The sequence below is a fragment of the Plectropomus leopardus genome, chromosome 20 (genome assembly GCF_008729295.1).
Source record: "Plectropomus leopardus isolate mb chromosome 20, YSFRI_Pleo_2.0, whole genome shotgun sequence".
Taxonomy (NCBI): domain Eukaryota; kingdom Metazoa; phylum Chordata; class Actinopteri; order Perciformes; family Serranidae; genus Plectropomus; species Plectropomus leopardus.
The window spans coordinates 22,423,488-22,440,933 of NC_056482.1; the positions used below are offsets into that span (position 1 = coordinate 22,423,488).

The following is a 17,446-nucleotide window of genomic DNA, read 5'->3' on the forward strand; positions in this document are numbered from 1 at the left end:
TCAGGGCTGGAAGTTTTGTGCTGCTGTGTTTCGGTTGCCTGCGGCCAGCTCTGAAAACTGACATTTGAAAAGAAACTGAAAATATCTGGCACTGTTTCTTGGTTTGACTCAAAAAAAAACCAAAAAAAAACATTTCTGCTGTTTTTTTCTACGCCAACCCAGCAATTAATTAGTTGATAGGTTTAACGCTTTGTTACAAGTTCACTACTTCCTCTGTCTAAAGCTGCCGCAATGCTCTTTATAAAGCGACTGTGTGTGGGCAGGAGAGTTGTTCATTCTAATTAAACTTACTGCACGGTGAAGTAATGTCATGATACTGCTAGTTATACTTCCTCCCATTCAGGATCTGCATATTTTCTGGATGGTTACGCATTTGTGCCGGGTTTGCTGTTAAAAGACGGTGGCAGAATAAGATGTTTGTGTGTTTTTGACAGAACAAGTGAATGTGGGTGGGTTGGTGCTACTGTTATCTGCGGATGAAGCAAGCAGGGGCTGCCAGAGCCTGTGGCAAGAGGAAAAGTGGGGGGCAGGTAGGAGATTACAAAATTCAATTTAGGGCAATAGAGGGGGTGGATCTTTTATATAAGGTACCACTGAGCTCCTCTCCCCTTTCTGTCAAAGGCACGAACACACACTTTCAAAAATCAGCTGTAGGATCTTCTCTCTCCCTGTTTTTGTTGTGATATCCAGTAAAACAGAAGATCCCTATTTGTCTTTGCTGCAGGGCCAAACTGAGCTCCAGATGCTGCTAATAATACACGGCTCATTGGGGTTTGTGTAGAGTATGTATGACTGTATTTCTGCATGTACGATAGAGAGGAGCGCCTGAGGTGGAGAGCCACGTTTACAACATTTCAGTACATGCATCATCATCCGGCAAAGCCTCTGCGGGGAGTTCTTTTGAGGATGACCCAGCAATCGAGGGAAGAGGGCATGAAATTGCCCCTCTGAGATATTTAAGAGGTTGTTGCAATGAATAAGTGGAAATACTTCTCACAAAGAGGTTTGCCGGCATTGTCATCTGAGCAGCTGTTCTCACTGCCCGCATTTCAAAATCATGATAAACGAAGGGGTTTTGGGTTTTTTCAACCAGAAAAACACTTGAGCCAAGCAGAGAAAGACATATATCTTGCCCTCATTACCCCCGTTTCCATTAATAGCTGTTCATTTATTGGCCGACAAGAGCAGCACAATCTGGCTCCCACTCGAGTGAAACACACTCGGAGTTTAAAAGCTGCATTGAACAAAAAACCGAAAGCTTTCTATAAACTATAAAACCCTCTTAATAATTCAATCTTTTAAAACTATCCTGCCTGATCACAGAAATGATGAATTTAATAATTTAAGGCCAGAGAGGATTTTATGATGCACACATTAAAAGCTGCTGTTTCTGTGCCTGGAAGGGAGAATTTAGGGGAGTGGAAAGTAGGAGAGCAAAAGACTTAACTGGAATGTGGAATATGAGACCTACTGTATATTCATTGAGATCTCTGCGTGCTGCACGCCTGCTTGCACTTAAGCTCTTAATGGTTCCTTAAAACTGATGAGGTAAAGGGGAGAGGGAGCGTAAAATGAAAGTGTTCTTCTAAATGTTTTTTGGAGGAACGCCTATCAAGTGGAACGGAACTGGAGGGGAAATTAGCCAGGGGACATGCAAAGTGAGCGCTGTGGCTGGCTGTGTGTCATCCTTCTTTCTTCAAAGCTGTCTGAGGGGAGGAGGGGTACGAGCCGCAGTATCTCCAAGAGGCAGGGAGTGTTTGAGGAAAAGACCGGAGAGAGTCGGTGAACTGGCTAAACTGAGGTTGTCTCTTGTGAGCGCAAACATTTACCTACTGCTGATTCCTTAGACTGCGTGTGTGATTGTTGTCAGAGTTGCACATGCTGTAGCTCAGGGATACTAGCTTTGCTTTGGGAGCAACTTTTTCAAAATGACAAGAGACCAGTCCCAGCAGACCCATACATGCTTCTAGAATTTTAGGATGTTTTTTACGATCTCAGGTAATTTTTTGGATTTTAGGACATTTCTAGGATTTTAGGATGTTTCTAGCATGTTTGAGGACATTTCTAGGATTTTGGGACTTTCTCAGATTTTGGGATATTTCTGGGATTTTAGAACGTGTCTAGTATGTTTGAGAACACTTCTAGGAATTTAGGACATTCCTTAAATTTAGGATATTTCTAAGACTATATGATGTTTCTAGGAGTTTAGGATATTCCTTGAATTCTAGCATGTTCCTAGGATTTTAGGACATTTCAAGGATTTTAGGACATTTCTAAGATTTTACCACGTTTCTAGTATGTTTGAGGTCATTTTTCAGATTTTAGGACATTTGGTGGATTTTAGAACATTTCTAGAACTACAGGATGTTTCTCTGACTTTAGGACATTTCTCTGATTTTAGGACGTTTCTATTATTTTATCACATTTCTAGTATTATTGGGGACATTTCTAGGATTTGAGGACATTTCTAGATTTTTAGAACATTTCTAATATTTTAGGATATTCCTAGGACTACAGGATTTTTCTATAATTTTAGAACATTTCTTGGATTTTGGGCTGTTTCTAGGATTTTAGGATGTTTCCAGTATGTTTGAGGACATTTCCAGGATTTTAGGGCTTTTGTAGTATTTAAGCACCTTACCAGCTTTGTAGGATTTGTCTAGGTTTTTAAGGCTTTTCTAGGATTTTAGGACATTTCTAGGATTTTTGGATGTTCCTAGTATGTATTAGGACATTGCTAGGAGTAAAAGATGTTTCTAGGCTTTTCCATGTCTAGGTTTTCAGGGCTTTTCTAATATGTTTCATGACATTTCTAGGATCTTAGAACATTTGTAGGATTTTTTGACATATCTAGGACTCTTTGATGTTCCTCAGGTTTTAGGAAGTTTCTAGGATTTTAGGACATCGGGGGTTTAGCTAGGACCTCTGTTGGGTTTTCCGGGAGAGCCTCGACTGGCTCTTTTTTTTTTTAAACAAACTATTTTGATGCTGTTTCATGTACTCTGGTAGCTTAGTTATACTAAAAATACAAAAACAGTGTGATTTTCTTTATTTTCAGCACTTCATTGGGGGCCAGATTTGGCCCACAGGCCATACATTGAGTATCACTGCTGTAGGTCATACAAATTAATGACGACAAGAGACAATGTTCTTAGCAATACTCCCATTTAGCTGTAATGTGATTCAAATATACAGTATAATTAAGTGCACCACTGCTCAGTGCGCCCCTTACTTATTTACTGTTGGCAAATTGGCCTTGTTAGTTGTTCGCAGGGAGGTAGAGAGAATTAGAGTGTGACATCTAGTGATTGGCTGTTTGGCTTACATCTAATTGGTACAGAAAATTTCTAAAACACTATAAATATATGACATTTTGTCCCATTTGGTCACCAGTGTTGCCCCCTGGGTCAACTTTAGTTGGAGACTGCGGTTTGTTTCCCAACTATAGCCAAGTGGTTATTATGGTAACCATGACAACGAGGACCCGCTACCTTAACAAAGTGGTAATTTTAACCCAAACCAAGGTGCTTTTCTAATTATAATTAAGTAGTTCATTTTGCCACGACCCCAAACAAGTCATGCTTGAACAAAAACCAAAACTAATATAGTGATGCACATAGTTATCCTATACATTTGAATCTGATTACAGACACCCGCCCCCAGTCATCGGTTAAAAGCTAAAACTGTCAATTTTGTCGCCAAAGCCTGGAAAAGAAGGCAAGAAACTTCGGTTAATTAGTACTTTGATTTTTTCTTTTTTTCTTTTACAGTGCTACGCGTTAAATGCCTCTGTGAGTGATACATGAATTTGGTCTTACACAATAATGATCAAATACAATGCTGATGTCGCTTTGCTCCATTTTTTATTTTCTTACTTTTTGGTCTTGTCTGAAAATATGATTTTATGGTATCTTGTAAGCCATGCAGTCTGGGCTTGTTTTTGGTATACAAAATGCTCGGTGGCATATTGCTGCTGCCTCTGGCATGACCTATATTTTGTATACTTTAGAGTGACAAAATGTACTAGTGTATCTAATGTCAAAATGCGTACCTGCTGTCTAAAATGTGTACAGGTTGGCAGGTGTGTAGCTTAGAAACGTTGCAAATAGGGAAATTTAACATTGGGAAAACTAAAAAAGCAAAATGTTAGTTATTATTAGTTTTGACTGTGTATAAATATGGAAAACATGACAGTTCCCCCAGAGGGTAACAATTCAATCTTGATCGTCCCCTGGTGTCTGTCTATAGTATAGGTCATAAAGCCCGCCCTTCCATGTTAGTGAATGGAACATAGGCCAAACTAAAAAATAAAAGCACATGCCAAATAAATTGGTTTCTCTCACTGAGGGTACTATTCATCCCCCGATGTTCGTTCAAGTAATCGTTTTTATGGTAAGTTCGGTTTTAATAAGTTACTTAATTCTGCAAAAAGGAAAAAAAAATTCCAGCATGATTGACAGCTGTGATAGCCAATCCATGCACTCACATTCAATGGGGCTGCTTGCCATTGGTTGGACGAGTTTTTGCGCAGACTTCGGCTCCGAATGACTTCACCAGCACAAGATGGCAGCATGTTATCCCCAATATTTAAGCCTCCCTTAAGCAAAGTGGTGGGGTAAGTGGGGGCATAATGTCCATCGTTGTTTACAGTCGATGGTTTTGACCTATTGGGAACTGGTACCTATTTAAGAACAATCAAAGGGACCCACTTTAAAAGAATGATAAATAAATGTATTCCCAGTTGACTTCCTTTACATTTATCTAAGCAGTAATCTCAACTGCTGCAGTCTGACTGACATTTTCATGTCTCGGGGCATCGCAATAGTGGACCACACATGTTAAGTGGGAAACTATGAAGGAAGTATATGTAACTCAATTGTATCAAGTGCTATTATGTACTTTTATCATTACAATGTTTACACCAGGCAATTTACAATTGCTGCTGTTGGTTTCTTAATTTTAAGAAATACCAGTATGTATTACACCAAAAATACCTAAAAGCATTCCATAATCTCAAAGTAAAAAAGCAGTCTTAAATTAAAACCTCAAACAATAAGCTCCATTTATGAGAGAAAATGTGCCATTTAGACTTCTAACATGACTGACATGTTAAAGTACAAGCAGTAATTCAGAACAGTTTCCTTTAGTGTAGTAATAGTGGTGGAAATACAGTTAAATATCCCTGAAGGACTCAGGAATACAATACCAAATACCAAAAAATGTGCTTTTTCCCTCAAGCCTCTTATGCAGCCATCCTAACTTTCTAAAGACATATTTGTCAGATAATACTCATTTTTTAACAACTAACCTAGTTTATTGATTCACAGAGCACACCCCACTGTGTTTTATCAGCTCATGAAAGAAGACTCTACAGTCTGTGAACTGTATTTGCTCACTAAACAGAAAAAAAGAATCTCAAAATTTCCACTGACACGTAGCCATATAATGGAAAGCTGACTATAAAACTCTGTTACTTAATGTCCACATTGCAGCAATATTGTATACTCTATCACTAATTGTATAATTTACCTATTTTAGAACTCCTACATTAAATTTAGTTCGTCCACATTTCTTTTGTCTGACCTCTTCAAATGACTGTGTGGGTTTTTACAGGTTCTGCTAAATTGACATTTTTAGGATTAAAATAATCTTTTTTGACTTGAATACACTGTTCTTTACACATTTTTATACTGTTAATACACTTTTTCTCTAAAAAAAAAAAAAAAAAAAAAGAAAAAAAGGCCCCCATGGAGTTGGAAAGTGGTGTTATATTTATTGATAACAGCTACATAGTACGTCAAACTGCTGGTAAGCCTCGTCTGACAGCGTTGTGATATCAAACACTACCTTGTGATACAGTTGACAGCTCTGCAGCGTCGCTGCCTGAGCTAACTTTCACGTTAGCTTCACAGACTGACAGGATGAGCTAAATCCTGGAGGTCCCAATGCAGAGCTGGTGATAAGTGTGAAATAATTACATTCTTACAACTTGTTTTCACCAGCTGTCTGTCATTTACACTGGACAACTGCAGAGCTTCCTGCTCGGTTATAAACTAAGGCAGTGATTCCCAACTGGTGGGCTGCGGTCCAAAAGAGGGTCACAGGTGCATTCTTAGTTTGTGAAAAGCACACTTTAGTTTGGACTACAGTAAATTTCCAGCACATAGGTTTTATTTTGAAGTTTGGTTTCCTGCAGTAGAGTGAGTTGTTTTTTTGAGAACAGTAACTACTTTATTGCCCTATTCTTGGTATTATTTGGCCTGTTAGCATGCTGTGCCTTTGCACTGATCTTAATAAGCACTTTTCTGGTTACAGGGAATTTAAAATCCAACAATAATTTCTGTTTTACAGTTGCTGGCTGTGATAAATGGTGTAATTTTGGCCATCTTAATTTTTGTAGGCCTGCAGTTTGGAAGGGATGTTTTCTTCAAAAATCACCAAAAAAATATATATATTTTTTCAAGAAAAATAAATTGCCAAATGCTTTTTAAAATTACCTAAAAATTCAAAGGAAAAATAAAAAAGGAAACTTTTTTTTTTCCCTATAGAGGTCCAGACTAAGCCCCCAATGTCCTCAAATCCTAGTAACACCTTCCATTTTTACTAATATCCCTTAATTATTGCAAAATGGTTTATAGCATTGCATATAGTAATTTCTATTATGTGCGGACCTTAAACTAATGACTGAGGAGAAATCTGGCTGGACCATTAGGAAACCACTGAACTAAGGTTTCTTTGCAGATCTTTAGGAACAATTCAACTCAGAATACATTTTTCATTAATTATCATTATTATTTGTAATTTATTGTGTGCTATATGAAATCTAACAGGCAATTCAGCTAATTTGTCTTGATTTAAATCACATAAAGTTGAAAAATCTGTGTGGGAGTAGAAAACTTAAATGAAAGTGTTACATTAATTTATTGCTTGAAAAATAAAAGTGTTTTATAAAGCAGAAGTTTCAGGTTTTGTACTTCAGACTCTACATTCCCAAGAGTAAGGAGAAAAGAAAGAGTGTACTCTGTGCTCGCCTCAGGGACGTCCGTTATTATCTGCAAATTAGTATGAAGGCAAGTCTATCAACATGAGTTGTTTTTTTCAGCTGAAGTTTTGTCAAGTGGTGCAGCAAGTGCTGGTTGGCTGGCTGGTTTGTTAGTGCTGGAGTTCAATGATCCACTCTCTAACGCTAGTCTCTGGGTGATGATGTACTTTCATCTCGCAAAGATACTTATCAAGTTCTTAAATCCAAAATGCTCCCAAACACCAACCTTCTTTGAAGATTAAGTACGCTACTTTTGGAATCTTTGACTTGATTTAGAATTGTACCAGACAAGAATCTCAAGTCTTATTTGAATCAACTTTTTCCATCACTCCCACTTGTTAAGCTGAGTTCCTGCAGCTTAAGGCAAGGTAGATTTAAAATCTGTAAAGACTTTTTTTTTTTTTTTTTATGCGACTCAGAATTCAGTTTAAGATCAACTTTCTACTAACCAAAATTGAAGAAGGGCAATTTTATTTTTCCCAAATGCTTATTGTAACATAAATATGACTACTTTTTATTGTCCATTGAAAAACTTTGATTTTCTACGGAGGCAACTCTTTTTTTAAAATGGAACACATGCAAGACAATTAACTTATAATGTTATCTTAAAGGTATCTGTTCAGTTTACCAACACAAGTGGAAAATATTTCGCATTTCTGGTTGGTTTTCTTGGTGATTTTGTGTTTTTCACTCTGCATGTGAGATTCCACTGCTTAGATTACCATCACGATGCGTTTAAAAAGACAAATTTAATAAATCATTTGATGAACAAAATAGATGTTACCAATTATTTTGAGATTTCCCAATACATACATGCAAAAAAGAGAGAAAAGAGTCCTAAAATCCTACTTCCCACTTTCCATGTCTGAGCATTTTTGAAAGATTAATTTAAGTCAGTTTAGTACCAATTAAGGCCTTATTTTTAATTTAATGAATTAAGGATTCGCAGGAACCCGGTTAAGACACTGTTAGTTATGGAAGTCACAATTATAATTATGGCTCTGGTGATTAGAAGTTTGCACTTTGATATTGAAACACTTAATTATTCAGCCATAATAGATATAAACAGTAAAGGCTACCTTTTTAATTAGCTAATTGTGTCAGTGTTAGTGTTGGATTTGCTGGAGTTGTTGGCCTTGCTGTCATTCAAGGATTAGTTTGTTCACTTCTGTGGTTCTTTTCTCCAAGTAGATCCAAATAACAACTACTGGAAACAACCCCAACTGCATTTCTCATTCAACTGCTCACATTTACACTCTGGAGAATATGATGCAGATGTGGCGTTTGCAGGGATGTAACAGTACGTGTATTTGTCCCATACATTTTGGTACAGTACGTGTGGTTTGGTATGCAACATCTGATGAATATGCCTTGTGACCCAAACAAATACTATCAAAATAGTCTATTTTTTTACTTCTTGCTTCTTGGAACAGAAATTCTAAAGCACGAGTTTTACCCGGAAAGTTTTGACACTGCACCAGTTGAATGCTAGTCTGCTTAGCCAGGTGAGCCAGGTTAGTCAAGGTCAAGGATTTGTCAAAGTTTGTCGACAACTGAGGTCGGGTTTATCTGCAAAAACTCTTAAAACATTATATTTAAGACAACTCCACCCAAATGTGTCAAAAAGACACGAGACAAAAACAGACTGGAAGGCGAGTCCTTCTCCCCAAAGCTTTCAGGCAGCCTCCCACTGCAGATGTGGACTGTGCCAAAGCAACACGTTATACTATAGGAACGTTTATTGCTGCGGATATGTGACCATGCTTAAATATACATCATAGAGATTACAGAATTTAGGCATGGGAATAAAGTGCTTGAGCCCTGCTGGAGTGCGCCTTCATGCTTTCATTTCAGTCTGTTGTGCCCGCTCTGTACAAACGAGCGCACGCCACAGTTCAGGGATTATCAACAGGTTTTATTTTTTCAAAAGGCCTTTATTTGAATACCGTAACTGTTTGGGTGTTTTCATACTAGGTACGATTGATTCGTACCAGGCCAGAGTATGAATTTTGAATTTTGAATGAATTTTTTCACTGCTGAATTTTAGTATTATCAAAGAATAAATGACATAAATATATAATTGTCTGTATTTTCCCAGCTGTACCAAAAACATACAACACCACGAAGTCCAACAAAGGTGAATACTGAAATGAATTTTGTGTACCAGTACATCACAAGGCATTTGTGAGTGAATTTGGTGATACAGCAAAATTCCAGCACAGCTACGTACAACTTAAACATGAGCAGAAGTCTAATCAGCCTGAATAAATATTAACACCTGTCTGGGTTTGCAGGGACTTAAAAATTTGGAGTATCCAGCCCCAAAGTGAAAGAGACAGTGTGCTGTTCAAACTGTTTCCCCGCTAGGCTCTGACACCATTCTCCATGTCAGTCCTGACAATACCTCACTGAATCCTAGCCACAGCAGGGTAAATGTGTTGTGTTGCCTTTTGTTCTTCCACATTGCTATCCACAGAGACTGCTGGCGCTGCACACACCCGTAATGAAAGCCACAGCCAGCTGTGCTGGCCAGCAAGATGGCACTTTCATCAAACTAAACCAAGCTTACGCCAGCTTCTCAATTATTTAACGCCTGAAACAAGCAACAGTGTAGAACCCCACACAACAAACTGCCGTAGACACCAGTGATGTTGAAAAGAAGAGATTGTTTTTGAGATGATGAGATTTGGATTATGGTTATGAAGAGAAACAATACAGTGACGCTGATTGCTACAGAAATACTTGCAGCACTTGAAGAGAGAAGAGACAACACCGATTTTGTTTTGTAGCAAAGTGCAGTCAAGCTGCGTACTGGTGCCAGATGTATGACTAACACAGCAGGCACAGCGCTGCATATACCACTGCCTGCGCCTGTTTTTAGCTCCTAAAATAAATCGGTATGGCATTATGTGAATTGTTTATGACATACTATATTATATTTAGCATAGAGCATGGCAGCTTTAAACTGATTATACATAAATGACAGGTTGGGAACATGTCTAATGTGTTTATTTCTCTTTAAAAATACTTCAAAAACACATTGTTTTTTACTCATTTTGCAGAGCAGATGGCTTGGATGCTGCAGACTAATTTGGAATGTAAATAATCATAATATCTATTTTCTGCCATGCTTGAAATTTTTTTTCTAAGTCCCAGTAGGATTGTCGAGTCGGATTGGATAACACTGTGTGAATTCAGAGAAGCACAAATTAAATTCTCAAACACTCTTCAATTCATGGGTGGATTCTTAACGGGCCTACTGGGCACCAGCCCTGGGGCCCAAAGTGTCAGGGGACTTTATCTGCAAAATGCCGCTCAAATTAACAGGTACTGACCAGAGAGAGACTCAAAAAGACCCCAAAGAGATGCAAAGGAACTGCAACAAGACTCAAAAAATGACAAAAGAGACGAAAACGACTAAACAAGACACGGACCATTATGAAAAGGGACACTAAACGACCGCAAAAAGTCAAAAACAACAAAATGACCTCAGAGACAGTACAGGCATTAAAAAATGTCCTCAAAGAGACAGTACAGATACAAATGACCTCAAAAATGACAACAAAAGAAGAAAACGACAAAAATCCACATAAAATGACCTCAAAGATACAGTACGGACACAAATGACCTAAACAATGATGACCCCAAAGAGATAGAAAATAACTACAAACAGGTACATAATGACCTCAAAGAGACCAAGAATTACTACAAAAGACAAAACGACCAAGCAAATGACACAAAATGACCCAAAGAGACACAAAATGACCTTAAAGATAAAAAAAAAAGAAATAAAGAAAAATAAAAAATATATATATAAAATTCTAAAAAAATATATAAAAAAATAAAAATAAAATCAGAGAGACAAAATCACAAAAAGAAAAAAAACAACAATAACAACAACAACAACTAAAAGTGGCAAAACCATCACAAAGACTTGTCTTTCTGTGTCTTTCTAGTATGTCGAATGTATGTATGTACGTAGATGTATTTTTTGGGGCCTTTTGCATATCTCATCGTCTCATTATTTGCCCATGCTTCTACCATCAGAAGTTAATGTTAATGCCTGAATGCCATTAGATGCATGCCATTAAGGTTACCATATTATGGGTGAAACTTGCACTTTACTAAATCTGGTGTGCCCACATATCAAGCAACATATTGCATACAGATTTTTTAATGCACACTGCACAAGTACAAGAGTTGTTTATTCTGAAAATAACTGTATTTTTTTGATCTCTGGAGAGTATTTCAATGTTGGGCAGATGTTGCTGAGCATGCTCAGGGACCCACTTCTGTGTTCACAAAACCACATTCTTTATGTGTTTTCAGTAGTTTCTGGATGACTGTTGAGTTCCACAGAATGGCACATGCTAAGTCAAGCTGTGGCAGAAAACTGAATGTTTCTCAGCAAACATGATCATTTTTCAGTGAGAAATTCAAAAGTGGCGTTATGAGTCATAGTTAGAACTGAGGAAGTACCTAAGTGGAACTGCTGAATTTGTGAAAGGAGTCAAAGCGGTCTGACTGAATAGCATCTTAATTGGGTTTAGATTTAATACTGGTGTCACCCCTTCAGCACGATTGGACTGCACCTCTGCAAGTGCTCCTTCAGTCAAAGAGAGCACCTCGAAGACAGTCCCAGTCCCTGATTGCTTGATTAGCTGCCGCCTTACTAAATCATGTGCATACAGATTGAGAGCACAAATCTGTCAGTGAGGCTGAATAAAACAGCTTCTTTCAGTTGAGCATCATAAATCATCAGAAATTAATTTGCTCCCAAAATATTGTTCTTTACCACTGCCTTTTCAAAAATGCTCACACACTACAAACAACCATAATTCTCCACAATCACAACAGTTCCACTATAGCAGCTTATCGTGTAAGTAAACTCGCTCTGTTGTAACTGTCAAGCTGTCCTTCTGAACACATGACACAAGGAAAGATGTAATAACGAAATTGCCGTAACTGCAAGTAGGAGCTTGAGAACAACTTTATAGCAGACGTTTAAAGATAAAAGCTGGAACTGCTCCATTGTCAATATCAAGAGATTTATGACTTATAAAGAGTGGGCTGACTTTGTTGACTGGCTTTATATTTATTTGACCTTCTAGTTGCAGCAATGCTGACGGATCCCAAAGAAAAAATACACCCTGTGCTGTAGGTAATCAAGTATATCGGATATGTTTTTTTAAACTATGGTGAAGGAAAAACTACAATGACATACCACAACAATAACAATAACTGACCATGTACAATGTGTAGGGTTTTGAAAAGCAATGCTATTACTCCATTAAACACCACAGGTTATTCCATAAATAGAAAATTATCATTTAAAGGTCCAGTGTGTAGGATTTAGGGGGATATACTGACAAAAATAGAGTATAATTTAGTATATAATAAGCTGAAAATAAGAACTGTAGAGTTTTTCGTTACCTTAGAATAAAGTGTGTATATCTACATAGGGACTGGTTTCTCATCCCCTGAGCCTGCCATGTTTCTGCACCACGTTTCTACAGTAGTCTAGAACAGACAAACCAACATTTGCATTTTTTGGTCGACCACTGAAGTGAGCAGCCCCACTGCGATGAGCCAAACAGCATTTGAAAAAAACATTTTTTTCAGCACAAAAGTGCTTTATTCAGTGTTTTTATTGGTTCAAATAAAAGAGTTCTGCAGTTAGTGAGAGGAATAGACCTCTGCAGATGATTCGGCTCATGGTAAAAACTTCCAAAAGGTCTGGATCATGAGCTACCACAGAAAAAAGGTGAGCAAACATTAGCAGGTACTAGACTAATGGCCCCTCTCTAACAAGCTAGAGAAACACTAATTTGTGATGCAAAACTGCTGTTATTCCAATTCATTTTACTGTTTAAATCATCAGAGCTATTTGTTTTTGAGAGGAAGAGACGTCTGTGGATAATTGGGCTCGAGGTAAAAACCTCCTCCTTATGCTTGGCACCTAGGAGATGTTTCAGATGGCTGCATTTTCAAGTTCTCACCACTCGATGCAACTAAATCCTACCTTTATGTTGCAAATCTTTTTCTTATTGCCTTTTTTACAACTGACTGTATCTTATCAACATGTAGACAACGCAATTATGAGCCTTTGGTTCATAAAATATGCATACATTTATTTTTTAAAGTTTTGCAAAATGAGTCTTTGTTATGAAAATTAATGTTTGATACTGCAAATTTCTGTAAATTCCAGTTTGAGTTGGTGTTACACACCTTGATGTAACATGTTTTTGTGCATTTTTTGTCTTTCAAAACTAAATATTTAGCAAACTGGATTAATTTTTTAAACTCTTTAGGACCCTTAAAGAACCTGTCATAGGTGTGCACCCAAAGCATGCTTCCTGAGATTCAACCAAGACCACCTGCAATTCTGAGTTTTCAGGCGAGTGAGTGTAATTACCCTGGTTTATAAAAATACTCCTTATCACAGCAGAGGGATCCACATTTAAGCCATATCATAAGCTTTGGGATTACCGTAGTGCCTTGCCTCTGTGCAGATTACCATAAATCTCTCCACGCAGCTGAGGAGGTGTGTGCTGTTCCAGGGAAACGCAGGTTAACATGAAGGCCACTTACAGTGCATGTTCATGCATGACACCACACAAACCTTGGTGACCTATAATGGATGCTCAGCCTTGTACTAAACGCCTCTGAAGCAACTTCTCTCACTTTGCTATGTACCAGCAAAACTGTCAAATCCCAATCAATACCGACACACTTCATCCACCCTTGCTGGGAATTTTGCACAAATTCTAATGTTGCAAACAGAATAGAGCTGTGGCAGTTTGCACGAGTAATATCAAACATTCCCAGACAAAAATCATCAAACATACCAGGGCCCTCACCTTCAGCCCTCCTCCAAACACACAGAGTGCAAACACAAGCCATTCAAATTGCTTAAAATGTAAGAGCCATGCCATGCTGAGGTGGTGTGGTGTCTGCAAAATAGTTAGACAGTGTCCAATTATTCATGGTCCTTTAAAGTTGACACACCATGAAGAACATTTGCAGAAGTGTTGCTTTGAATGAAAATGTAATACAGAGATGAACTTCGTGCTAAAGCCACACTCAATTAGCCTCAGAGAACACAAAAAATTGTTATATTGTGGTCCTCGGAGCCCACTGTTGTAGATTTCATCACTTGGATCAGATAAGTTATTTTCTGTTTTCCAATAAAACCTGAATAATTGGAGACGTCTAACATTTGAACTCAAGCGTGTCATGAACGAAGAGTCAAGGATGCTTAACTGTGATTCAACAGTGTCTTTTTACAGGGCATACTTGATAAAGGATTTACCTCTCTGTCGAGCCTTTGTGTTTTGATTTTGAGTTTGTATTTTTAGGCTGATGCGATGAATCATACCTCACACTCCCTGGAGCCAGAAATTGTGCATGTGCAGGAACCAGTGCCATTGCCTAGCACCTCCAATGCCTCTGGTGTGGCAGCAGGGTTGTAGCTCATGTAATACTCTTGGAGCTGGGAGCTCAGGTTCTGCTCGGGCTCTGGACTCTTTTTGCGACGCTTCCGCCCCACCATGGATCGCTGCTGGAGCAACCTGGTTGCACCTGGGTAGCGCCGCCACAACACATAGATAATTGTCAAGATTAGGGACATGGTGAAGAAGAGGGCCACGCTGCCCACCACCACTTTGTGCAGAGTCATGTGCTCTATCTCTGGGGGTGGTGGAGGAGTGGGTCGAGCTCGAGGAACTGAGTCTCTTGGGTCTTTGCTCATATGCCCTGGAAAGGTAGGGTGAGGAATTGGTCTTGGTCTGTATGGTGGAACAGGACCAAAGGTGCTCGCTGGTGGCAAAGGTGGAGATCCACTAGTAGGGGCGAAGGTTGGTTCACCGGTGGCTTCAGAAATGAGCTCTGACATTGGTGAGGGCGTTTCAGTCAGAACGTAATCAGTTTCCTCACAAATACCATGGCTCCTTGTGGCTTCCATAATTTTTTCTCCCTGGAGATACTTTGGGCTGCTGCATATCATCGTCGTGTCTTTACTACCTCGAAAATTCCTCAACCAAGCCACAAGTGGGCATATGCCAGTTCCACAATCCCACATGTTCCCAGCAAGACTGATGGTGGTCAGTGAGATCCATGCCGACACCGCCTCCTGAGACACATTGGACAGTTTGTTGGACTCCAGGTTGAGGACTTGAAGGTTGGGCAAGCAGTGAAACACAGCAGGGTCCAGGGTTTGGATTTCATTTCCAGATAGATCAAGTTTCTGCAGCGTATACCAAGTCCATGGAAGGCCCTGGTTGACAACTTTAATGCGGTTCCACTGGAGATAGAGCGATCTCAGGTTGGCTAAGCGTGGAAAGAGAAAAAAGTTGATCCGTGAGAACTGGTTGTGCTCCAGATGCAACTCCATCAGCCTCTGCAGCCCCAGAAAGGTGGTGCGGGTAAGAGCCTTGATTTTATTGTAGCCCAAATCCAAAAACTCCAAACTTCTGCACTCCAGGAATGCTCGAATCGGGATGTTGGAGAGACCATTTGAGCGTAGGTGTAGGTTTTGCAGTTTCCGTAAGCCATGGAATTGCCCCGGCTGCAGGATTTCCAATTTGTTGTAAGACAAGTCCAGACTGCGCAGATTGGGAATTCCATGGAATGTTGAATTGTGCAGAGATGTGATCCTGTTGGAGCTCAGTATCAGCTCTTTAAGCCTTCGGACGCCCTGAAACGCTCGACTGTCAACAGCTGATATCTGATTATGGTCCAAGTATATCCAAAGAAGCTGGCTGAGGTGAGCAAACTGATATGGTAGCAAGGTGTGCAGCTCATTGTAGCGCAGGGAGAGGCCTTGGCAGCCTACTGAGATGTTCTCTGGGACATCTAAGAAGCCAGCTGAATCACAATGGACAGTTTTCCCCTCACATCGGCAGCTATTGGGACAGGTACGCTCGCCAAAGCTGAACAGCAGGGGAGCCCGCAAGAGGAGCAGGAGAGGAAAGAGGAGGTGTGTCAGTCGTCCATCACACAGCAATGGACCTAAAAGAGAATATGAGACAGATGGAAGAAAGGACTTTCAGGATTTTACAGAAATCACATTTTCAGATGTTATATGCAAAAAGGCCGGGGACAAATTAAAAATTCAGAATCCTCTATGAAGCACAAAGGATTCACGATCTTTCCAACAGATTTAGAGATCATTGAAAGTTCTTTGTTAAATAAGAGCTGAAACATATGAATGGTAAAACTAGATAGGAAACTCTAAGGTGATTTGAATAAAAGAATAATCTTCAGAGGAAAGTCATGAAAGCTTAGTGCAACACACTGACTGACACACACTTTTGGAAAATGACCTCTGAAGTAATGCTAATGGAATAATGGCTTTAGGCTAAGAATTTACTTCTAGTTTCTTCTAGGGCTGCAGCCAATGATTATTTTCATTATAATTAATCCATTGTTTTCATGCTTAACCAAGTAATCTTTTAGTCTATAAAATGTTAAAAAAAATAAATAAATGCTCATAACAATTTCCCAGAACCCAAGAGACACCTTCAATTAGCTTCTTTTATCCAACATCAGTTTAAAACCAAAGACTCTTCATTTAGAGACTCGAACCATCAATTTTTGATTGAAAAATGAATTAAATAATTATCAAAATAGTTCGCTATTAATTTACTTTCGATCAACTAATTGATGACTTGACTTATCATTGCAGCTCTGGTCCCATACTGCCACATATTCAGAATTCTCAAGAATGACAAACATCTGGACTAATATTTTACACATCTCTCGAGGGTAAACATGCAGAGACACTTGTTGCCAGACTGGAAAACAACCAACAATTTCAAGGGCTTGAGAAATTTCAAAGGACCCTAAAGGATGTGCTGTTTTCTCAAGAGAGGCACAAGCTCTCCACATTCAGTTTTACGCTGATTCAAAAAGGATCTTTTCTATTTTATAGGGAGACATGTAGTGATAGTTGTGCACACTCTCCATCTCCTTTTTCCTTTTCCAGCTAGACCTCACATTTCCCCACTTCAAGAGGTTTTCACAGTTCTCCATCCATTAGGATGAACTGCATGTACATATATAAAAGATAACTGAGATAATAGTGACAGAGTCCCAAACCCCATTAAGGCTCAAGAATCTAGGACCTTGACCTCGGCATACATTTTTCATACATTTTATTTTTTCCAACAAATTTGCCAAAATATAATGGTTATGGTACTGTTAAGAAAATCTGATTTCAAGGAAACTTAGAGTTAAGACTAAATCCTTGTAAAGATAAAAGTTATTCACAAAGCATCTTAAGAGAGCTCCTGTGGCGAAAAACTGCTAGGAGTAAGGAGAAGGACTTATAAGAGGCTTAAGAGTTTCTTAAGCCGGGGAGAAAATAACAGAAAGACAAAGAGGTGGGAGAAATAACACTGAATG

General features: G+C 38.9%; 1 protein-coding gene across 1 annotated transcript in view; it reads right to left on the bottom strand.

The window, feature by feature from the left end:
- Window positions 1–17,446, bottom strand: part of lrrtm4l1 (leucine rich repeat transmembrane neuronal 4 like 1) — a 65,658-nt gene that overhangs the window by 26,172 nt on the left and 22,040 nt on the right. The window contains exon 2 of the mRNA XM_042509000.1: window positions 14,421–16,051. Within this exon, the coding sequence (XP_042364934.1) occupies window positions 14,421–16,051 (1,631 nt within the window). The remainder of the gene's footprint in view (window positions 1–14,420; window positions 16,052–17,446) is intronic.